The sequence below is a fragment of the Eubalaena glacialis genome, chromosome 3 (assembly GCF_028564815.1).
Source record: "Eubalaena glacialis isolate mEubGla1 chromosome 3, mEubGla1.1.hap2.+ XY, whole genome shotgun sequence".
Taxonomy (NCBI): Eukaryota; Metazoa; Chordata; class Mammalia; order Artiodactyla; family Balaenidae; genus Eubalaena; species Eubalaena glacialis.
In genome coordinates, this window is record NC_083718.1 from 137,291,313 (window position 1) to 137,316,094 (window position 24,782).

At 39.3% G+C, this 24,782-nt stretch overlaps 2 protein-coding genes across 9 annotated transcripts in view; one reads left to right on the forward strand and one right to left on the reverse strand.

Moving 5' to 3' along the window:
* MIER1 (MIER1 transcriptional regulator) overlaps nucleotides 1-7,433 on the reverse strand; it is a 55,568-nt gene extending 48,135 nt beyond the window's left edge. For 2 of the 8 annotated variants that reach the window (XM_061184047.1, XM_061184051.1), the window contains exons 1-2: nucleotides 7,282-7,433; nucleotides 6,073-6,173 (exon numbers count right to left, since the gene is read on the reverse strand). In XM_061184047.1, the coding sequence (XP_061040030.1) occupies nucleotides 6,073-6,173; nucleotides 7,282-7,348 (168 nt within the window). In that variant the 5' untranslated portion in view covers nucleotides 7,349-7,433. Of the gene's footprint in view, nucleotides 1-1,806; nucleotides 1,972-3,258; nucleotides 3,336-6,072; nucleotides 6,174-6,780; nucleotides 7,025-7,281 lie in introns of those variants that run through there. The other 6 variants (XM_061184055.1, XM_061184049.1, XM_061184054.1 and 3 more) reach the window with 6 other exon arrangements.
* A 113-nt stretch (nucleotides 7,434-7,546) lies between these two features.
* DNAI4 (dynein axonemal intermediate chain 4) overlaps nucleotides 7,547-24,782 on the forward strand; it is a 90,587-nt gene continuing 73,351 nt past the window's right edge. Inside the window, 3 exon segments of the mRNA XM_061186469.1 lie at nucleotides 7,547-7,601; nucleotides 7,604-7,715; nucleotides 17,333-17,507. Coding sequence (XP_061042452.1) covers nucleotides 7,547-7,601; nucleotides 7,604-7,715; nucleotides 17,333-17,507 — 342 coding nt within the window.

The window sequence follows — 24,782 nt, forward strand, 5'->3', positions numbered from 1 at the left end:
AGCACCACGAGGCAAGAAACCACATCACCTATTACAACACACTGCTGCTTATCTAATGGGCATGGGATCCAAAGAAGACTATTTGACAAAATATATGTAAAGCCAGCTGCACAGAACCCCTTCCCCTCTTACATATGAAGGAAAGAAACACTTAAGAACCTCATCAAGGTTAAAAACCTTTCAGCCCAGTGAAATGAATCCAGTCACATTTAAGTGAAGTACAAAGAACTATGTTTTCTCCAACTCATAATTTCTTGAAATACAATTCTTTAACCACAAAGAGCAAAAGAAATTGAAATAAATCCTAAGATCTAAATTTAGTTTTAAATCAGAATATTGAATTTTTAAAAATAATATTGGCAGCAATCGATCCTGCTACAATAAAATCTCTTCCTCTTTTAATAGCAAATACTCCAAGACATAAATATAAAGTCAGTTTCCATAAAGGGGAAGGAGCACCCTAAGAACCACTCCAGAAAATTGTTTAAGCTTTAGGTCCCTCCACTCAACAGGTACATGAAAATGCCTCCAAATTAATATTCTTTTCCATAACCTATGTTTCTGTATTCCAAGGTTTAAAAAGGAGAAATTATGGTATTGATAAAAGTGTACTCACCATTGACTTCATTTAGCAAATAATGAAGACAAAAACTGGGGTTGGATGATAAATAAAATTACCTACTTCCTGAATCTGTTTTTAGGTGCCTCTGAGACTATAAAAATGGTAATTGTCACATGAAAAAAATGGCTTTATCAACATTTAGAGTGGCTCTACTCAAAGAAGACAAAAAAGTCCAAATATATCACCTCTTGAACTCCAGCGAGTGAAGGATAGCGAAATTCTTCAGAGGATAAGGGTAAAAAACGTGTTAAAAAAAAATCAAATGTTTAAAGGTTTAAATCAGAGAGAAAAATTTAAATCTCCAGTAGTGTATACTAAATTCAAATTAACAGAGGTTGTCTGCCCACCGATCTGAGGCCCCAAAATGTAAAACAATCGCCACCGAAGAAAGGGGGCTTTGGCAACTCGTTTACTAGAAAAAGAGCAAACGGGGGGAAAAAAAAAGCTTCCCTAAGGGGGAAAAAAACTGGAAGAGAAAGAAGACAAGAATAGACAGCCTAGATTTGCAAGGGGAGTAAATGCCTGGAAAGTGATGGGGGGTAAGAAAGGGAGAAAGCAACTCTTGTGAAACGTAAAGAGAGAAAAAGAGGTTCTCCGGTGGGGGGGAAGGGGGAATGTTTGAAGAAATGGGGAGACTCCCCCAACCTAGAGGGAAGGATTGCGAAAGACCAGGTTTATTTCTCCACGCTCATCTGGTCACCATCAAGAAAATTACAGAGTTAATCAAAGGCCGTTTTCCCCAACACAGGCAGAATGTCAGTAGCAAACCGACGGGGGTGACGCGGAAGGGCGCAACAGCATCTCGATTGGGGAAGGAAGAAACTTCGCAAGAAGAGGAAGCAGCAGCTCCTCTCCTGGCCCCTAGCACCGGCCGGCGAAGTTGCGCCCCAGCCCCGCGGGCGCCCCCTCCCCCTCGCCCCTCTCCGTACGCACGGCTACGCAGCCCTCGACCCTTCAAAGTGCCCCCGAAGTCCAACTACGCCTCCGCTTCCTCCTACCCCCGGACCCATCCCAACTAAGTTCCACGGAAAGCTCCCGCCCAGAGCGCGGCCTGTTCCGGACAACAGGTGGGCAGTGGCGCCAGCAGGGCTGGGCCTCCCCTAGCCAGGCCCACTCCACTCTTCCCCGGCCCGGACCTGGGGGCGCCCGGCTCCGGGACGGGGAGGGGGCGCTCACTCCCTTACCTCCGCCATATTTGCCGTACTGACGGGTCACATCTCCGCGGCGGCCGCAGCTGGGTCACGGCCAGAACCCGGATGTAAGACTCGGCAACGGGACTCCAGCCGTCTCCGCCACCGTCTCTGCCGCTCCCGCGGCCGCTGCCTCGGCGGGAACGCGCAGGAGCCGCCCGAGCGCGCCCACCACACCCCACTCCGCCCCCTCGCGGCGCCCGGGCTGAGCTGGACTGGAGGGAAAAGGCTGGAGCGCGCGCGCGCGCGCGCGCGGCCCCGAGGCAGCCCTCCCCCGGAGGAGCGCGGAGGAGGCGGAGCCAAGGTGGGTGTGGGGGGAGGCGGGCATCTTAGTGCCGGGCGCCTGCCCTAGCGGATGCGCGACTCCAGCCCGGGAGAGGGCTGTAGGGACCAAAGAGGTCGAGGAAACTAGCCAAACTAGCCGCGTCCTGCATTCATATCGCAGGGGAAAAGATACGATACATTTCACATGTAGGTCTTTTTTGAAGTGCATTTGTTAGAAAACGGATGTTGCTGTGATGCAACAGCTGCAACTAGTGCGCTTTGAAAGCGGTTATCCCTTGACAGATATTTCTCTCGGTTCTTTCCCTACAGGAATTGTAAAATCCCATGTACCAAAATCTTAGAGGTCACAGCAGAGATTAAGAAAAGGGATTGTGCTAGGTAGACTGCCACCCTCATATATCATTTGCTTTTCCTCACACACCTTCTGCAATGCCAGTAGCAACATAATTGTGCAACGACTGAATTCTGCACAACTAGAGACAAATTTTTAATGTGAAATATTGAAAAGCTGCTCTTTAATAGATATAAATAATCTCCGACTCGACTGCATAGATGGAGAACTTGCTTATGTGCAACGCCTGAAATGCCTGCAATTTAAAAGTTTATTTTAATGTATTGGCCTAGAACTGCCAAGTGGCTTTGGTGACAATTCTGATGACTGCCAGAGCCAATGATTGCAAAATAACAAACATGTTTCACCTCCATTACTAAGGCAGATACTGGGTAATGCAAACGTGATATTAAAACGTGCACTAACACATTTTACCAAACCAGACGTTAGACAGTCTTATTTCATAAAGACCTGTTTTCCCCCAAATGTTCAAGGGTTCTTCTTACTGCAATTTCAAAAATGACTACCAAAATCAACAAGTTATATATGAAACTCATTCATTCCCTCCAAATAATGTGATGCCAGCACTACAATATATTTCATAAATGTGCACGTATACAATTTTTCTTTAAACTGATACTTAACTTACAAGGAATATGGGGAAGGCTGTTTTAAGTTATTTGTATTCCTTTAAAATTCTAGACTCTATTAAGTAGCTTATTTCCAAAGATTCAACATTAACTTGAAATTCTTATGTCCAATAATAATTTGTGCATGAATATTTTGTGCATTTATAGGTATATGAAGTAGCTGCTAAGTAAGGACATTACCTGGTAATATGACAGGAAAAGAGTCCACAGACAGTCTGTAAACCAATTAAACATAAACATCTGATGCACATTTTCTACTGAAAGAAAAGCAAGGGAAAGAAGAGAAAGGAAAACTTTAAGGTTCCCAAATCTACAAACAATTTTTACCATTAACTGTACTGTACAGTATTTTCATTTTATTTTTTTAGAATACTTATATAAAAGTGTTTTTCAGGATTCCTTGAGGGAATAAATATTTTAGCATAGGTATACAGTTTCTAAGAGTTACCCTGTTGAATTACCTTAGTCCTTTGGACTCGAAATAGAAATGACTTTTGTATAAGCCAGTTCATATTCAAACACTTTTCACTTTGAGATGCTTGATGGAAACAGCTGTGAAGGCAAAGAACAATGTATGTGCCTAGACCTGAGGTGGGTAAAGATAAGAAAAATAAGGGGCCTACAGGTAGAAACTCAGGCTTTATAAAACCACCGGTTGAAGGAGAATTATCCATTTAAATACTAAAGCTAATATATGAAATTTAGCTGGTTATCAAAAGGAAAATTAAAAAGTATTGTCAAAATGCAAGGCACAGGAATAACTTGCTTAAGCCTGTTTAATCTTTGATTCTTCCGTTAATTCATCAACAAGAATCCCAATTGTGATAAAGAGCTGGGGATCACGGTCCCTTAAGCTACTGAATAAATTCTGAAATTGTCAGGAATATCGAGGTCTGGGACGTATTTGAATAGATATCCATCTTACTGATAAATGACTTTTAGGTTTATTAATATTGTTATCAATTTTACTATTTTTATGTGGCATTATCGTTTAGGGGAAAGATTCCCTCTACATTTTTCTCCTTCCTTTTTTTGTAAATGTGGGTTACATGATTTTTTTTTTAGGTTCAGATATTCTAAAGGTAAAAAGAAACAGCTCCAATATTGTAAGTCATTGGTAACATTATTATTGAATTCAGTATAGTTTTACTCCCCATTTTATTCTAGTGCTATACTTTAAAAATTTTAAGGAGCCATCTTAAGGATAGCAAATTCTCAAAACGCTTGCTTACCTCTTCAGTATCAAATATGTAAAAATTAACTATTCATTAGCCATAGAATCTTAATGTTGGATGGGATCTTAGAGGTCCTTAGTCAATTTCTACACTGTCTAGGTAGGAATCCCTCATTCTGTTTCCCCACTACCAGGCTTTTCTGCCTAAGCTTAAACACCTCCAATGACTCACTGTCTCATGAAAAGGCTGCTCTTTTCAAAAAAACCTCTAATGTTTGGAACATTCTTCTTCTTAACAAACCAGAATCTACCTCCTTGTTATTTCCACCCATTACCCTGAGTTCTTCAGCACTTTGGATTAATTCAACAGATGTCTTCTTTGTATTCAAATACAAACACTCAATATTTATCCTTGGGTTAACAAAAAATAAATCTTCAAAGCCTATTGATACCAGAGGAGCTGAGAACAGGACATTACAGAGTTGAAAGCATGAGAAAATTCACCGTTGCCTATGAGCTGTTTAAAATTATTACGGTTTATAGTCTTTATTTTGTGATATCCAAAATGGTAGCTGTTAGAATTGTGTAGTAAAACGTTTAAAGTTAAGCTAAAAGGTGTGGTTAATTCCAATTATATGTGAGGTTTGTGGCTAATGTCCCAAAACAAAAAAATCACTATACAAAGCCTGAATAAATGCCTCTTTAGCTCCCATTCCCCACCTAAAGGCTTCCTTATTTTCAGGCAAACTAACATTAACTTTTACCACATAAGCTACTCAAAACTGCTGTTATATTGGGAAATTATTTTTAAGCAATTTACTGCATACTACATTAAAAAGTTTTAAACAATTTTAGAGGCTGCAATACACAAACATACATACACACACACACACACACACACACACACACACACACGAACCCCTCGAAGTTATTTTGCTATTAACAAAAGCATTTTAAGGTCTCAATTTTTCTTCAGTCAGTACCCCAAACTAACCAATAAGTAAACCTGGCAATTTACACATACCTAAGAAATATAACCTTTTATTCAGGACCAATACCTGATTCAAATATAATGTATACAATATAAACATGTTATGCACTTCAGAAAGGTACCTCTCAAAATGCACCAAGAAAACAATTCAGACTCTGGGGCTGTTTGAATGAAATAGATTAAAACAGCACATTCAAAACCCTAAAACCAAATTCTGTATCTAACAATTTTCAGAGTCCATGAGTCCCTTTTGAGATTATTGTGTTAACTATTTCCTTAAATTTTTATTTAAAAGTGACAGCCTACACATGATGTGCAGGTGAAAATTTATGGATAACTATACTAATATGGTTGAAGATAGCTAAATGTCAAAAAACTTCACCTATTTTTAAAATGTACATTTTAGATAAATTGAGTTTTACCTTTACTCTAGCAGGCAAAATGTAGGTTACAAAGCAGTAATGCATTACATTTGGAAGCCCCACATCTATGACAATCAGCATCATCTTTTTGTTAGTTTGATTTTTATTATTAACGCCACCCCAAAACACCTATATAGCCTTTTGGTTCTTCAAAGAACAGTTCTGGGTCTTCTTTTCATAATTTTTACATAAAGAGTTTTATCCAGTGGCTCCATTTTATCAGATTATCACAAACTGATATTTTGATAGTTTTTATATTGTTGACATGTTATTTTTATCTCACCCAAACTCTGGAAATTATTGGCCCATCAGCAGTTCTCAAACACTGGAAGAGTAATATAACATTTATATTACTTGAGGGAGTTTGGACTTTCCCTCCCTTAATCTCCAAGTGTGCCCCTGCCTACCAGCATCACATCCGTCTTGTCTGCATTGAACCTCAACCAGTTGGTTCTTAACCACGTCCGAAACTCAGCCAGGCACTGGGAGAATCGAGCCACCACACCATCTGGATCAAAGGAAAGAGAGCCTCAGTAGTAACGAGACTAGAGACGATGATACTATAAGCTCACCATTCGCCCTGTCTCTAATTTTTAAAAAGACGGCCAGGAATTAGGACAGGAATCCCATGACAGTTTTAGAAAAACATTAATGAGTCTTGAGTCATGCAATTTGTAACTGATGATAAAGGAATAAAAGCGATCCAATAAATAGGTCGCCTCATTCCACCCATGATTGAAGAAAGGTTCACTCAAGTCCGGGTCATCTCGTCTAAGCGGCCTCAGTAGACAGGCCAATCTTGGAACTGCATAAGCTTTTCTGCAAAATTAAGAGTTTTAGCGTTGGAAGAACCTTTAGGTATAACTGGGGCCCAGAGAGAGGTAGTGACTCGCCCAAGGTCACACAGCAAACGAGGACTAGAGATGGTCTCCAGGCCAGAGATCCTTCCAGCAAAAGCTGAAAGAACAAGGCCAAAGGCTGGGGAGGCATCTGCCCCCAGGGATCCTCCCAAGGGCTGGGAAGACCTCATTCCCTCACAACAATACCCTCTTCGAGCCTCTCTTCCCTCCCTCACTCCCTCCGAAAAGGGCCGGTTTGCCCAGGACCCTGCTCACCACAGGGGGCTGCAGTGGGAGCAGGAGCCTTGCCGGGATGAGACAGAACCCGGAGATACTGCGGGAAAGAGGCGGAGCCACAGCGGGGCGGTCAGCTTTACCCCACCCCGACCGCGTTCCGGGGCCGACTGGAGAAAGGCGGAAGCGGACAAGGCGAAGCGAACTCACTCCGCAGCGGCCTCCCAGCGCGCCGCGGACGCCGGGGAAGACTGGCGCCGCCGCCGCCGCCGCCGCCTCCACCGCCAAAGCAAAAGTCCAGTCTGGGAAGTGGGTGGATGGCGATGGGGAGCTGCGCATGCGCCTTGGGTGGCCGGCGCCACTCCGGGAGGGGAAGCGCGCCCGGCGCGCTCTCTCAGCCCCTCCCCGGAAGTTAAGGGTCTTCCGGGCGGTACTCTGCAGTGGGGGAGGGGAAGGAGAGAAAGGGGACCGAGGACACCTCGGGAGCCCCTCCACCCAAACAGGGCTAGGAGAGGAGAGATGGTTTATGGAGGCTGCACTTACAGCCGCTGCCGCTGCTGCCGCCGCCACCTCCGCTGCTGCCGCCACCGCCTGAAGAAGCCCCATCCATCCGCCTGCAGCCCGGGAGACTCAGAGCCTGGGAGGGGCCTAGGGCCCGGGCCGCCCGCCTCCTTCTTCTAGTCGTCGTCCGGGGCTTCCTCTTGCTCCACCAACCCTCTGCCCTCCCCTCCGCCTCCGCCCTCCTCCTCGGCCTCCAGCCGCCAGCCAACCGCGCGGCCGCTTGTTGAGCCAAGGCTCCACCGTCTCCATGACGCCCGGCAAACATTCGCGTGCTTTAGCCGGAGCCGCTGACGCCGGGGGTTGGGGTACAGGGGCTCCAGAAGAAGCCAGGGAAGGGGGTGGTCGACTACTCCCCACCCAGTCGCCACCATGCCCATCTCTCCGGTAAACAGCCGCAAGCAGCCGAACGTCGGGGTGTAAGTTCCGGCGCTAAAGCCTTAGTCCATTCCCCTGGGTCCCGGAGGGAGCCCTTTTAGATCTTAGCTCTTACTGCATCTGTGTTCAGTCGGCAACCCTCGAACCTCCGAGGCGGCAATGTCTCCTTCGTTGGCCTAGGACAGCCTTTTCCAAACCTCTACTGCTGTGCTTGGTCTCCGAGAAGAGACTTAGTTTGTTGAGAACCACCCTTCCTCCTAGCACTCCTGTTTTTTTCTGTTTTTTTTTTTTTTTTTTTTTCCGGTCTGCAGTCTCCAGTTTGTTGCCTCCAAGCTGTGCCCAGATGTTCAATCCTCTCAGCTTCTGTGAGCCACCAGACCGAACATTACTATGCTCTGTAGTTGAGGTTTTTTTCTGCCTTCTCCTCATACCATCCTGCCTTAAAACTCATTCCAGCTTACAACTTTCTCTGTTGTTCTGCAGCAGTTGGACTAGGGGCTGGAGAAAAGCATACAGCTCTACAGATGTCTCGCTTACAACTTCAAATGGTCCCTTAGTCCAGCAATTACACTGAAGTTTCCTAATTCATTCACTCTCCCACACTTCCAGACCACTTTTGTTCTCTCTTTTCAAACCTTCAGCATCTCTTCTATCCAGTCTCTTCCAGATCAGCTAATCTTTCTTTAGCAGAACTTGTTGAAAAGGTCTTGGGAGAGAACCTTCTGCTCTTCCCTGCATATGGTACTCAGGTTTTTGTCCAATCCTATCACTCCACAAAAAATAGCTTTTGTGAAGGTAAGCAATAACTGTCCAGCTAAATACAGTGGCCATTTCTCAGTTTGTTTCTTAACTCACCCATCAGCAGCTTTGATCTAGTTTACCACTTCTTGAGTGTTGAATCACTTCATTTGGTTTCTGGGACACCACTCCTCCCTAATTCTCCCCTTGGTTTATGCCTACTCCTTTTCAAAATACTTTGCTGGCATCTCTTTATCTCTCCCGTATCTAAATATTGGAGTGTTGATGGGATCAGTAAACCTCTTCACTATTGTTTTTTGCCTTTAAAAGTCACCTATTTACTGATGGTTTACAAGTTTAACTCTCCAGCCAACACCTCTCCCAAGAAAACAGACTTAAAATCAAGCAGCTGTACTTAAAAGTTAATAGGCATCTCAAAATTTGTATCTAAAACTGAACTTATTTCGCCCTCTAATCAACTCTGCAGTCTCCCATTTCAGTAAATGGCAATTTCCACTCTTCCAGTTACTCAGTAAAAAAACTTTGGGTTACCCTTGACTTCTCAATACCCCACTCCATCAGCAGATTCTACCTTTTCTACCTGCAAAATAAGTCCAGACTACCACTCCAATGTAAGTCACTGTTACATTGCAGTAAACACCTAAATGATCTTGCCCTCACCCTCAACATAGTAATCACTGTGGCTCTTCTCAAAAGCCTCCAATTTCTCCCATTTCACTCAGAGTAAAAGCTCACATCCTCACACAGCCCCACAGGATCTCACTTTGGATTCTTCCCCTTGGCTAATTACACTCCATATTGTTCCACAACAATATCAAGCATATTTTCCCACTTCAAGGCCTGGGCATTTGCTGTTCTTTGGAATACTGTACCCGCTAGTAATCTCATGACACTCATTTTCTTCACGTGTCACCTTATCAAAGAGTCCTTCTCTAACTACCCTACGTAAAATAATACGACTCTTCCCAGTACTTCCTGTTCCTCAACTTGCTTTATTCTTCTCCATAAAATTTATTTGTGTTTGATATATTATATACTTGTTTGTTAATCTGTCTTCACCCAAGCTGTGATGTACTCCATAATGGCAGAGATTCTTGTTTTGTTCACTGCTACTGCTTAGAATGAAGAAGACAATATTTGCTGGCAGCAAACAAATGAGTGAATATGTATTTGAGTAACATTGGTTATTGCTCATCTCGTCTGGTTTTTGTTTTTACTTGTAGGTATGGAAATCTCAAACTAAAATTAAGTTGGTTTCATGTGAATTTTTAAAAAATCATAAAACTCTCAGAGTACCGGAGAGAGTGTTAGAAAAATTCCCTTGGGGATTTCTTGAATAATGACACATTCATGGGAGATTACCTATTAAGGAAAGAGTGGAGTGGGAGATAGAAATTAATATAACCTTAACTTTTTGAGGTAGCCATATTATCTAATTAAAACAAAATTTCATACACACTGAAGTTTACAACCATTGGTTTGACCTAATATTTCTCATCTTTCTCAGTTTAAGACTTAATCCTGATCTTGGAAAGGATATCATGAAACATGTATTTATCAATTTTTCACTTTCTCACTCCAATTTTTCCTATATTGGGTCTTTCCTATTGGCTTAGCAATACGGATCTTCCTCAACTTACAATGAGGTTATGTCCCAATAAACCCATCATAGGTTGAAAATATCATTAAGGAGAAAATGCACTTATTACACCTAGCTTACCAAACATCATACTTAGCATAGCCTACCTTAAACATGCTCAGAACACTTACATTAGCCTACAGTTCGACAAAATCATCTAACATGAAGTCTGTTTTATAATAAAGTGTTGAATAACTCATGTAATTTATTGAATACTGTACTGAAAGTTAAAAGCAATGATTGTTTGGGTACAGAATGGTTGTAAATGTATTGGTTGTTCACCCTCACGATTGCACGGCTGACTGGGAGCTATGGCTCACTGCCAGCATCACGAGAGTATCATTTTATAGCATATCGTTAGTCCAGGAAAAGATAAAAATTCAAAGCACAGTTTCTACCGAATGCACATCACATTCACACCCCTGTAAAGTCAAAAAATCATAATTTGGGGGGTTGGCTGTGTTGGACAATCTTCCATTGTGGTAAAAACCACTAGTGTTTTCTTCACTGCTTTTATCTCACTTCTTTGCCCAGTTTCTCTGTTCTTCCTTACGTGTTCATTCATTTCCTTTTGATTTGGGGGGTGGGGGGGAGTTTTCATCTGTTCTTGCATGTTACTTTTTCCATTAGGATCCTTAGCATATTAATCATAATTATTTTAAATTCCCAGTCTTGATAATTCCAAAATCTCTGCCATATCTTATTCTGGCTCTAATCCTTGCTTTGTTTCTTCAGACTGTTTTTTGCCCTTTGGTATGCCATGTATTTTGTTGAAAGCTGAACATGTTGCATCAGATAATATGAACTGAGGTAAGTAAGCCCTTAGTGTGAGGATTTATGTTTATCTGCCTAGGAATTAGGCTGTTTGCTGTAGCTATAGGTTTCCAAGACTTCAGTTTCCTCTAGTGTCCTGCTTTTTGTCTCCTCTGGTTTTTTAGATTTCCCTAGAGACTCCTTCTTAGAGTCTCTGAGCCTTATAGTTCTTCCCATTGTAATTCCCTGTTATACAGGAGCCCTGTTGATGTGGTGGTAAGATATGCGAGGGAGGGGGGGAAGGGGGAGGGGAGTGTGCCATAATCCTATGATTAGGTCTTAATCTTTTAGTGGGCCTTTGTCCCTGGGCTGTGACCTTCATAAGTATTTCTCAGAATTTTTCTCTTTAGGTGGAACAAGAAGGTTAGATGGACTTCGAGTAGGTTATTTCCCTCCCCCCACATTGGTTAGGCTCTGGTAAAATGGTTTTCCTTGAGGGCAGGCCTTTGTTAAGGATAACTGAACATTCCAGGTATATTTCAAAATGGTTACTTCCTGTCCCCCTGCTGGAACTATCAGGGAGTTTTTCTCTGATTTTCATCCTGAGAGCCTGGTGGAGTGCGTAAAGGTAAAACTCGATACAAGTGTGTGTGTGTGGGGGGCCTCCCTAAGGCTGGGCCCCCAGCAATTTTTTCTCTTTTGAATTAGTCTACACTCAGTTTCCAGCAATTAGGCAATTACCCTTTAGGTTTTCCTACCACTTGTTGGCTCTAGTGGCAGTTTCTGCTCCCAGTAAGTTGTGATTCTGTTATTCCTGCATCTCAATCTTTCAGTATGAGGGTTTGCCTGTAACCTCAATTCTCTGATGGACCTAAGAAGACCCATTGATTTTCAGTTTGCTCAGCCTTTTCCTTGTGAGTACAGGATTGATGTCTTTCATGGCCTTTACATGTCAGACCAGAAACCAGAAGTATCTGTGTTTACTCTTTAACCCTTGCAGTCTGTTGTCTCCATTTCTATACGAAAACTACTCAAAGGTCAATAATGAGTAACCTAAAGGTTTCAAAAGTCACCAAATTCAATGGGCTTTCTTTTTACCTCTCTGCAGCATTTGACAATATCAATCTTCCCCTCCTTAACCCTGAACTAACCCTGAACTGGTTCACTTACTACTGGCGAAGATGCCTTTTTTCTGGTTTTACTTTCTTTCTACCTCCAGTTTCTCTCCTTGGCCCTATTACCTTCTCTTTGTATCTTTAGGTTTTTATTTTGGGACTCAGTTCATTTATTATCATCTCCATGAAAGATTCTCAAATCTGTATCTCCAGTTCTCACTTTCGTTCCCTGAAATTCACTTTCCTCTTGATTTTCAACTGCTACCAAACAGTTCCACCAAGATATCACTCATAATATCTAAATTTGAACGTGTCTACAATTTAACTTCTTATTGTGCTTTGGAAATAATGACTAATTTAATCATCACCTTAACTCTATGAGGCAGATACTATTATTAACCTTAATTTACATATGAGGAAAGAAACAGATTAAGAAACTTGCTCAAGAACACATAGTCTGTGAGTTATTGGATGAGTTTGGGCATTTAAATTGACCTCTTTGAGTTTTAAGTTTCTCACTTGTAAAACATGGCAATTAAATATCTCATAAGTTATTATAAGAATTGAATTAGGGTGGTGATCATTTTGTAATGTATGGAAATATTGAATCACAATATTGTGCACCTGGAACTGTAGGTCAATTATACTTCCATTTTTAAAAAATGAAATAAATAAATAAAAGAATTAAATTACAAATATAGTGGAAGTACTTTGAAGTTTAGATTTTAAGTGGCATTGTTATTATCAATTACTAAGTCCTGTTAGTTCTGTATCTGTGTTTTAAGGGTACTTGGGGTATGTTTTAATCAGGTATGGTAAGAAACATATACACAGAAATAACTATCATGAAGGAAGAAGTTTTTTGTTTTTGTTTTTAAATACTCATAGATCCCTAGAATCAGGAGACATGGCATGCCGTAACACATAGGGGGGCCACATGAGGAAGCACCAGGGCTGGGCAGGAGGTAAAACTAGCAAGGGGAAAACATGGGCAAGAAGCTTTATTGTGGTTCCCACGGGGAGAAGTGGACAAAGTGGAATAAGCAGGTGTAGGAATAGCTTGTTTGAATAATTTCAAAAGGCTCTGGGCATAGGGACTATCCCTCGTTGTCTGGTTCCTGTCCCTACAGTGATTAGGGCAAGTGGATAGTGACCCAGAGAGTGAGATCTCTTTGAGAGCCTGATGAAGGAGATGGTTGAGGGTACGGACTCTGGTTTGGTTGGTTTGTGTATAAAAGGTTTGCTTGTAGGCAAGTCCCTTACTATGTATAAGAATTGATTAGCCCTGGGAGGGGCAGTCCCTCCAGGGTTAGCAAGTTCCTAGATGTCAAAACATCAAAATACAGAAAATAAAAAGATATGCTTAATACATGCTGTATTTAGCATTTGTTTTATTTCTACATTTGCCACCCCAGGTTAAGCCTTGATTACTTCTCATCTGGCCTATTTCCATAGCATCTTAACTAATGGTCTTCTTGCTTCTAGTGTGTTCTGAATATAGCTAAATTTTTCTGAAGCATAGTTTTGAGCAGTTAACTCTTATGCTCAAAATCCTTCAAAGGCACTCTCATGCTTGTGTAGTAAATTTCAGAGACTTAGCCTGGCCATTTTATTTTTTCAAAGCTTAACTTTGTTTTCCTTCATGTATCTAATTGAATCATTTTAGATACCCTGTATATACCACATGCTTTCCTACTGTCATCGTTCACAATGATCTTTGCTCAGGGTGCATTTCCTGTCCTGTCCTCATCCCTCCTCACCTGCATGTGCATCAGACACAAGCACACATATACATTCGCGCCCCATGTACTTCTTTTGAATTTGACCTACATTCAAGCCTAACTCAAATACCCTCTTCATGATTTCTCTGCTCACTCCTCTTACCCAAGGTAATCTTTACCACAACTTTCATTTCATCTTACATGTAAGTCTTGAGGCAAATACAATTTTGTACTTGCAGTGTAATCATATATATGTTTTATCTCTTATTAGACTGTCAGCTCCTTAGGGCCCATATCTGATTCATATGGTATCTCTGCCAGCATGTAGCCTTATGTACAGTAAGTGTTTTATAAGTAACAGTTGGATAAATGAAAGTGATTGGGTTTAGATCGAAATTTTTACCTTCATCTCATTAAACTAAGAAGTGGCTAATACAGACACTTTTTCTTAAGCCACTCCTTCTTTCCTCTTGTGGTTATTTTTTTCATAGTGAGATTTATGTATGTGTAGCATGCTTTTAATGTCATTAGTCTCTTTTTTCATAGAAGTGATCATCAGGTGTTCATGGTGTTCATTCTACAGGTACCAACTGAATGCCTTATATTTTCCAGCTACTGCCCTAGGTACTGAAGACATAGGAGTGAACAAAACAGATTAGGTCCCTGCTTCAGAAAACTCAGGAATGTACAGCTACATAACCTCTTGTATCATGACTGTTTTTCAGGCAAAACTTTCAAAGTGAATATCTCCTGAAAGTCATCCTATTTATTGCCCACTAATTTGGCTCTATTGAAAGCATCTGTTTTTTAACATAGCTAGATGTGCACCATAAATTTCTAACATAATTGGCTACAGGTACTTAGTTCAATTTTTTTAAAAAAGTAGTCTGTACTCTCTGGATCTAATTTCCCACTCTATCAGGCAGAGTACTAAGAGTTGGGGCTATCATGGTAGACATGATAAACATGGTTCCTTCCCATGAAACTTATAGTCTGAAGATTTGGGAGAGTTTATTGATGATTCTCATAAGATCACAGTAACTACCTAATTAGTAAATGCAACATCATTTGCTAATTCATTTCTATTTGATCCCTATAGGGAATAAAAGAGATAGAGCTGGTTTATGAGTAAATGTGATATGATTTCATTATGCATCTATTTAGTTTGAGATGTCTAGTAGACATTTAGCTGGAGCTACCCAGAAGGCTGGTAAACATTTGAGTATGAAGGTTGAGAGAATGTTTTGAATTGGATATAATGATTTGGGAATTCATTCAACAATTTTTTATTAAGCAGCTACTGTGTATTGGGTACTATGGTAGGCATTAGGGATACAGCAGGGAACAAAATAACACAAAGTCCCTAGTCTCGTGGAACTTAGATTCTCAGCGTTGGAGGGTTGGGTGGGGAACATCTAATTCATAAGATACATAAGTAACAGATATGTTAGTAAGAAGTACTGAGGAGAAAAATAAAGCAAGGGGATATGAAGTATTTGAGGGGTATTTGTCCTTGACAAGGACAAGGTCAAATGTATGACCATGGGAATACGTAGCTGATATAGTAAAGAGGAAGAATAGAATGGACGGACTGTATTTTGTAGGCATAGTAGGGCAAAGCTCAAGGGAGAAAGAAAATAAGAGTTGAAGGTAATGGTAAAAGAGTGATTCAGTTGATGAATTGTGGATACTGGACTAAATAGTGAAAGAAGAGAAACCTAAAAGGTACTGATTAATTGGTAGAAAATGGAAGGGTCAGGTAATTAGAGGTCCCAAGGAGGGTGAAGAATAGGAGACAGTTATGTTACAGAAACCAATTTGAGAACTCAAGTTTAAGAAGAAGGGGGAATGGTCAACTGTCGTCAGATGCTACAAAGATAAGTACTGGAAAGAGTCCTTTGGATCTGACAATTTGAAGGACAAGACTAGGTGATTTTAATGAAAGTAGTCTCTGCAGTAGGAGAGGAGAGGGTGGAGTTAGATTGTAGTGAATTATGGAGCATAAGAGGAGTAAGGACGTAGATAGGATTATTGACTAATATTTTAAAAAGTGAAGGAGAGATACAGTAATAGATAGTGGAAGACTAGTAATAGATAGTTAAAGGAAGGATTTTTAAGTTGAAGAGATGACTGGAGTACAATTATATGCTGAAGGGAAAAAGATTGGAAACAAGATATAGGAGACCAAGAATTATTGATGGAAGAGTCTCTGAGATGGGAATTCCCTGGCAGTCCAGTGGTTAGGGCTTGGTGCTTTCACTGCTGAGGGCCTGGGTTCGATCCTTGGTTGGGGAACTAAGAGCCCACAAGCTACACGGCATGGCCAAAAAAATTTTTTTTAAAAAGGAAAAGAGTCCCTGAGAAAAGTAGTAACAGACAGGTTTCAGAGCACAGGTTGAAAGGTTAGCCTTAGATAAGAAGAGCAACTTTTGAACTGAAAGAGGAGGAAAGAAATAAGGATGGATTAGATGAGTTTGTGGGATATGAAAGAAGAATATAATGAAGGTAGAGAAATTTAAGGAATTCTTACCTCGTTGATTAATTTAGTTTTCTTGGAAATGTTGGAGTTAAAGTCATTTAGAGACTGAAAGAGGGAGGATAGGGTATGATACTTTAAAAGAATGTAAATTTGAAATAGTATGAATGGAATTCATTTAGTCATTTATTTAAAAAATACTAATAGTGCCCACAATATACTGGGTACTGTCCTGTGTGCTAGCGATACAGCAATGAACAAGACAAAGTTCTTGCCCTAAAGATGCTTACATTCTAGTAGAGGAGTAGACAACAAACAAAGTGTCAAGTAGTACTAAATGCCATGAAGAAAAATAAAATATGAAAAGTAGATTGTTGTCATTTTAAAGTATTTTATTCTTGTCTGATCTTTTATGAGTAGGAAAGTAAAAGTATTGTTTAAAATGTTTTCTTTGGAAACACAATGCCTTTTTATAATGTAAGGGGTGATCATTCTTGTTTTATAGAAGTTTGCAGTACAATCAGAGTACTAGAATGAAAGAATGATTAGGTTTTTGTCTTAAGAAATTTAGAGAATTGATCCAAAAGTGAAATCGTATTTTTTCTCCTGGATACAAATATTTTGATTATAATTTCTCTTATTAAAAATTATTATGTAATCTTTCAGGCAGGAACATGATATTCTTTCCCAGGTTTTATTACTCATTCTTCAATCTGCCTACATAACTGCACTCTACACTCATTTGTGCTTACTATGTGTCAGGCATTTCCTAACCATAGTATAGAAATTAATACATTTAATCCTCATAATAACCGATGAATTAGGTACTATCTTTATCCCCAGCTTACAGATAAGGAAACTGAGACCCAGAGAAATAAGTGTAGACTTTTGATCTGACTGCCTGGGTTCAAATTTCAACTCTAGTAGGAATGTTTCCCTCTAAGCCTCTGTGACTTTATATAAAATAATGTTATAGCAACCTCTTAGAATTATTGTGAGGAAAAAGTGACACAGTGCTTGTGAACATTCTAGAACTATGCTTACACATAATGAGCTCTCAAGTGGCTACTATTTTTTTCTTGTTTATATGTTTAGATTGTTTCCATGTTTCTAAATGAAAGTCTGCTTTTTTATCGTTGGCTAATTTTTCTTCAATCCTGGATCCTCAGTGCTATGTTTTCTTTTCCTGATATAGAAATACTGGCGCACAGCCGAAGAGGTCTGTTAGCTCTACTGGCCCAGCAAAAGGAGCGCAAATGAAAGGAGGATATATTAGTGCAAACCAAAGCAGAATGGCTGTGTCAAAAACCATGGTGATTCTACCTGACCCAAAAACAGTAGAAAAAATGAATATTTCCTCCACAAAGACAGTCATGCGGGTAATATTCTTTAGAATTCTGAGTTTGTTTGAAAATGACACTGGGAAGAACTTGATTGAAATGTTAAAGGTAGAAAGTATGCTGCTTTGAAACAATAACTTCTAATACAGGCATATCTCAGAGATATTGCAGGTTCAGTTCTAGACCACTCGAATAACACAATTATCACAATAAAGTGGGTCACTTGAGTTTTTTTGGCTTCCCAGTGCATATAAAAATTATTACATTATACTGTAGTCTCTTAAGTGTACAATAGCATTATGTTTAAAAATTCCAATGTACGTGACTTAATTAAAAAAACGTTATTGCCAAAAAGTGCTAACCATCCTCTGAGCCTTCAGCAAGTCATAGTAACATCAAAGATCACTGGTCACAGATTACCATAACAAATATAATAATAATGAAAAAGTTTGAAATATTGCGAGAATTACAAAAATGTGACACAGAGACTCAAAGTGAGCAAATGCTGTTGGAAAAATGGTGTCAATAGACTTGCTGGATGCAGAGTTGTCACAAGCCTTCAATTTGTAAAAAACACAATATCTGTGAAGTGCAATAAAGTGAAGCACAGTAAAATGAGGTATGCCTGTATTGATATATTGATTTTGTTAGAATCTTTGCCATATAACATATCTTACAGCATAATATTGGCAGTTGGCTCCTATAATTCATTATTGGTAGTAAGAACATTAGAGTGGAATGAAGAAAGTCTACTCATGACCTTAAGAACTATTTAGTCAGCTCAGGCTGCTGTAATAAAGTACCATACACTGGGTGGCTTATAAACAAATTTATTTCTTATAGTTCTGGAGTCTGGAAGGCCAAGAGTAGGGTGACAAATGGTCAGGTACTGGTGAGGACCCTCTTCCAGGTTGCAGACTACCAACTTTTATTGTATCCTCACAAGGGGGAATGAAATTTAGCTAGCTCCCTAGCCTCTTTTTACAAAGACAGTAATCTCATTCATGAGGGCTCTACCTTCATGACCTAATTACTTCTCAAAAGTTCCACCTCCCAATACCATCTCACACTGGGATTAGTGTTCCAGCATATGAATCTGGGGGATACACAAACATTCAGTCCATAATAATTATATACATATTACGTACACATTATATGCATTATGTATATGTTATACATATATATTACATATATATTACATAGTATTAACAGCACTATGTAAAAGGTATAATGCATCATGACCAAGTGGGGGTAATATATGCAAGGTTGTTCCAATATTCAAAAGTCAGTACTTTCCCCCTTATTAGTAGACTGAAAAAAAATCCATGTGATTATCCCAACAGATAAAGAAAAAGCATTTGAAAAATTCAATATCCATTAATGATTATAAAAATTAAAAATAAAATCTTTCAACTAACTTGCAAGAGAAAGGATTTCCTCAGGAGCGTTCTATAAAACCTACAGTTAACATCATACTCAGTGATGAAAGGCTGAATGCTTTTCTCCTAAGATCAGGAACAAGACATGGATGCTCACTTTCATCACTTCTATTCAGCACAGTAGTGGGTGTCCTAGCCAGAGCACTTAGGCAAGAAAAAGAAATACAAGTCATCCAAAGTAGAAAGGAAGAAGTAAAATTATCTCAGTTCACAGATGACATAATCTTATATGTACAAAACCCTAAAGATTCCACATTAAAAAAATTGTTAGAACTAATAAACAAATACAGCAAATTTGCAGGATAGAAAATTGACACACAAAAATCAATTGTTTCTATACACTAGCAATGAATAATTTAAGAAGAAAATCAAGAAACTATTTTTGTTTGCAATAGCATCAAAAAGAATGAAATACTTAGAAATAAAAACTAAGGAGTTGAAAGATATGTACACTGATAACTATAAAGGTTGCTGAAAGAAGACAATAATAAATAGGAAAACATCCTTTGTTCATAGACTTAATATTGTTAAGATGTCAATACTATCCAAAGCAATCTACAGATTCAATGCAATCCCTATCAAAATCCCAGTGACATTTTTTGCAGAAATTTAAAAAACCCATTCTAAAATTCATATGGACTATCAAGGGAGCCCAAATAGCCAAAACAATCTTGAAAAAGAACAAAGTTGGAGGTCTCACACATCCTGATTTAAAAACTTACTACATAGCTTCAGTAATCAACACAGTGTAGTACTGGCATAAAGACAGACATATAGGGACTTCCCTGGTGGCGCAGTGGTTAAGAATCCGCCTGCCAATGCAGGGGACACAGGTTTGATCCCTGGTCTGGGAAGATCCCACATGCCGCGGAGCAACTAAGCTCGTGCACCACAACTACTGAGCCTGCACTCTAGAGCCCGTGAGCCACACTACTGAAGCTTGTGTGCCTAGAGCCTATGCTCCACAACAAGAGAAGCCACTGTGATGAGAAGCCCATGCACCACAACGAAGAGTAGCCCCCGCTCACCACAACTAGAGAAAGCCCGCGCACAGCAATGAAGACCCACCGCAGCTAGAAAAGAAAGAAAGAAAGAAAGAAAGAAAAGACAGACATATAGGTCAATGAAATAATATAAAGCCCAGAAATAAACCCTCACAATAAGGATATCAAGACCATGCAATGGTGTCTTTTCAACAAAGGTGTTAAGAGAACTGGATATCTACATGCAAAAGAATGAAGTAGGACTCTTACCTTACACCATTTACAAAAATAACTCAAAATGTATCAAAAACCTAAAGGTAAGATCTAAAACTATAAAACTTTTAGAAGAAAATATAAGGGAAAAACTTTTTGACATTGGATTTGGCAATGATTTCTTAGATATGATATCAAAAGCATATACAACAAAAGAGAAAATAGATATATTGGACTACATCAAGCATTAGAAGCTTCTGTGCATCAAGGGACACAACAACAGAGTGAAAGGCAGCCCATGGGATGAGGAAAATTATTAGAAAATCATATATCTGATAACAAGTTAATATCCAGTGTATATAAAGAACTGCAACTCAACAACAAACAGCCTAATTTAAAAAATGGACAAAGGACTTGAATAAATATTTTTCCAAAGAAGATATACAAATGGCTGACAGCACATGAAAAAATGCTCAACATCACACCAATAATCATTAGGGAAATGTAGATCAGAACCACAGTAAGATACCAGCTCACACCAATTAGGATGGCCACTATGAAAAAAACCCCAACAATAACAGAAAATAACAAGTATTCGTGAGGATATAGAGAAATCAGAACCTTTGTGCACTGTTGGTAGGATTGTAAAATGGTGCAGCTGCTATGGAAACAGTATTATTGTCCCTCAAAAATTTAAAAATAGAATTACCATATCATCCAGCAATTCCATTTCTTGGCCTATACCTAAAAGAATTGAAAGCAGAGATTTGAACAAATAGTTGTACAATGATTTTCATCACAGCATTGTTCATAGTAGCTAAAAGGTGGAAGCAACCCAAGTTTCTGTCAACAGATGAATGAATAAACAAAGTGTATGTGTGTATATACCTTTAAAAAGAAGGAAATTTCAACACATACTACAACATAGATGAACCTTGAAGATATTATACTAAGTGAAATAAACCAGTCACAAAAGGACAAAGACTGTATGACTCTACTTATCTGAGATACCTAGAGTAGTCAAATTCATAGAGACAGAAAGTAAAATGGTGGTCACCAGGGAAAGAGTAAAGAGGAATTATTGTTTAATGGGTACAGAGTTGCAGTTTTGTGAGATACTTAAAAAGAGTTCTGGAGATGAATGGTGGTGGTGACTGCACAGCAATGTGAAAGTACTTAATGCCGTGAACACTTAAATGTGGTTAAGATGAAAAATGTATGCATTTTACCATAATAACCCCCACTGATGAGCTCTACCTGGGTGTGGCACACTGAGAATCCTGGGGCCTTCCCCTGGTCCATGAGATCATGTTCCATGTCAGGAGAGGCAAGCTGAGAAGACCTCAGGCTACTGCCCTATTCCCTCCATGGAGCACTCAACACCTAGAGTGAGGTTGTCACTCATGGAGAAGCTTACCATTGTCTCCACTGTCAACCCCAGAGATCTGGTGCAGAGATATTATCTGGGGAGAGAAGCAAGCTGTACAACAGATAGTTCTTTATATCTTCCATAAGGAACCAGCTTTATTTGCAACAGAGCGTGGAGAAGTTTAAACCTATGAACACCCTCAGAAACAGTGGACATAGTGGTAAAAGGCAATTGGGAGGAAATTAATTGATCTAACGAGGATACACCCTAGACTGTAGGCTAGCTAGTTTATAGGGAAACAGGGTATAAGGCAATTCCTCAGCAAGAGAAGCCTTCCTGTAGTGAGAATAAATATTGAACATTGGCATCAGAAACTTCCCTGGAAGGAGCCACAATTTCATTGGATTAGTCTGTAGAGAATTTATGCCCCAGAGCATTGTTGAAAACAATAGAGCAATCAGCTGGCAACTAGTGAAGTTAACAGCTGAGTGTGGTCAGAGTAAGAGTGGAAGAGAGCCCTACCAGTAGCTCTGGCATCGCAGGATGGTTGTGGGCATACCCAAAGCTGCACCTCCCTGAGGAGCAACATTAGTGTGTTAACAGGACTGCAGGGTAGGTGTTGGGAGGGGGCATATTCGTTTCCCAGGAGTGCCTTAACAAAGTACCAACAGCTGTATGACTTCAAACAATAGAAATTTATTGTCTCACACTCCTGGAGGCTAAAAGTCTGGAATCAAGGTGTTAGCAGGGGTGTGCAGCTTCTGAATATGCTAGGGAAGTATCTGTTTCTCTCCTAGATTCTGATGGCCCCAAACACTCCTTGGCTTGTAGATCCATCACTCTAATCCTCTGTCTGTACATTTTGTTCTCCCCATTATCTTCACAGTATCTTCCCTCTGTTTGTCTCTGTGCAAATTTCCCCCTTTTATAAAGACATCAGTCATATTGGATTATGGCTCACCCTAATGATCTCATCTTAACTCGGTTAAATCTGCAAAGACCCTATTTCCATAATCTGAGGTACTGGAGGTTAGGATTTCAACATATCTTCTTTTTGGGGACACTGTTCAACCTGCAATGGGAAAACAGACCTCACTAAAATAATCCAGGTTATCACTAAACAAAATATAAACAAGCAAATAGCAATAACAAGCTCTAGGGAGGAGGGAAGTTCCAGTACCCAGAGTTGCTACAATATATTATCTAAAGTCTCTGATTTCTGACAAAAAATTATGGAACATGTAAAGAAATAGGAAAGTATGACCCATACTCAAGAAAAAAGGCAACAGAAGCTGTCTGTGGGAGGAAGCAAATGTCAAATTTAACAGAAAGAGATTTAAAAGAAGCCATTATAAATAGCTTCGTGGAATTACAGAAACTATGCTTTAAAGAAGTAAAAGAAGGTATAATGTTACACCAAGTATCAATAAAGAGAAATTATAAAAAAGAACCGATGGAAATTCTGAAGCTGAAAAGTACAATAATTGAAACTTTAAAATTCACTAGAGGAGCTCAACAATGGATTTTAACTGACAGAAGCAAGAATTAGCAAACTAGAAGACAGATCAATAGAGATTATTCAAGCCAAACACAGAGTGGGAAAAAAAAGAATGAAGAAAAACGAATAGAGCCATCAAACACCATCAAACACACCAACATATGCATAATGGGAGTAACAGAAGGAGAAGAGAGACACAAAAGGAAAGGAAAAAATATTCAAAAAGATAATGGATGAAAACACCCCAAATTTAATGAAAAACAATATCCTACACATCCAGGAAGCTCAGTGAATTCCAAGAATGAATCAATGAAGACATATTATAGTAAAAATGCTGAAAGTCAAAGATAAGAAAATCTTAAAAGCAGCAGGAGAAAAACAGTGTGTATCATGTGCAAAGGAACCTTAATAAGATTAACAGATAACTTTTCATCAGAAACAATGGGGCCAGAAGGCAGAGGAGAACAAATTTGAAGTTGTTAAAGGAAAAGCTCAACCAAGAATGTTGTAGCCAGTAAAGCTATTATTCCAAAATGAAGATGAAATAAAGAGTCTCCAAGATAAACAAAAACTGAAAGAATTTATTGCTTGCAGACCCACCTTACGGGAAATACTAAGGGAAGTTCTTCAGCTTGAAAACAAGTAACCTCAGATGGTAATTCATATCCATACAAAGAACATCAGTAAACACAATTATGTAATTACAACAACTATTATATCATGTAATTAATGCAACTATTAGTGCATTTCCTCCTTTTTTCCCTCTTAACTGATTTGAAAAACGATTATATAAAATAACATGTATATAATGTATTATTGGGTCTATGACACATAGAAATGTAATATATGTGTTATGTATTTGGCAGTAATAGCACAAAGGAGGTGAATGGGAACAAACATGTAATGTAAGCTAATGATGACAAAATGAAAAGTAATAATTATGGCTCTGTTTTCTTATATTTTGTAACAGTAATACATGCAATTTACATAAAAATAATACCACAAAAGGGGGAAATAGTGAATAGAGCTATATAGGAGTAATATTTCAATATATTACTGGAATTAAGCTAATATAAATCCAAAGCTAATTTTGACAAGATGTGTATGTTAAACCCTAGAACAACCATCTAGAAAAACCTCAAAAATATAATGAAAAAATCATTAAAAAATTAAAATGCTACCTTAGAAAATATTCACTCAATGCAGAAAAAAGTAATAAAGGATGAATAGAGGACAAAAAAGACATGAGACATATGGAACACATAAAGTAAGATGGGAGATATAAATCCAACTATATCAAGAAAACATTAAATGTAGATAGATTAAACAATCCAAACAAGGGGCATAGACTGTCAGACTGGCTTAAAAAACATGATCCAATGATAGGCTGTCTACAGGAGACACACATTAGTTTCAATATTAATTTCAGACCAATATCTCTTATGAATGTGGGTGCAAATATCCTGAACAAAATTCTAGCAAACCAAATCTAACATATAAAAAGAATTATATGCCTGGAGTGCATTAGTTTGCTAAGGCTGCCATAACATAATATCACAGACTGTATGGCATAAACAGTGTCCTAATCTACTCTTCCTTGGGGACACTAGTTATATTGGATTAGGACCAACCTTAATGGCCTCATTTTAACTTAATTATCTCTTTAATGTCCCTATCACTAAATACAGTCACATTTAGCGGTACTAGGGGTTAGGGGTTCAACATGTGAATTTTTTGGTGGGGAGAGACAATTCAGCCCATAACAGTTACCAAGTGGGATTTATCCCAGGGGTGCAAAGTACT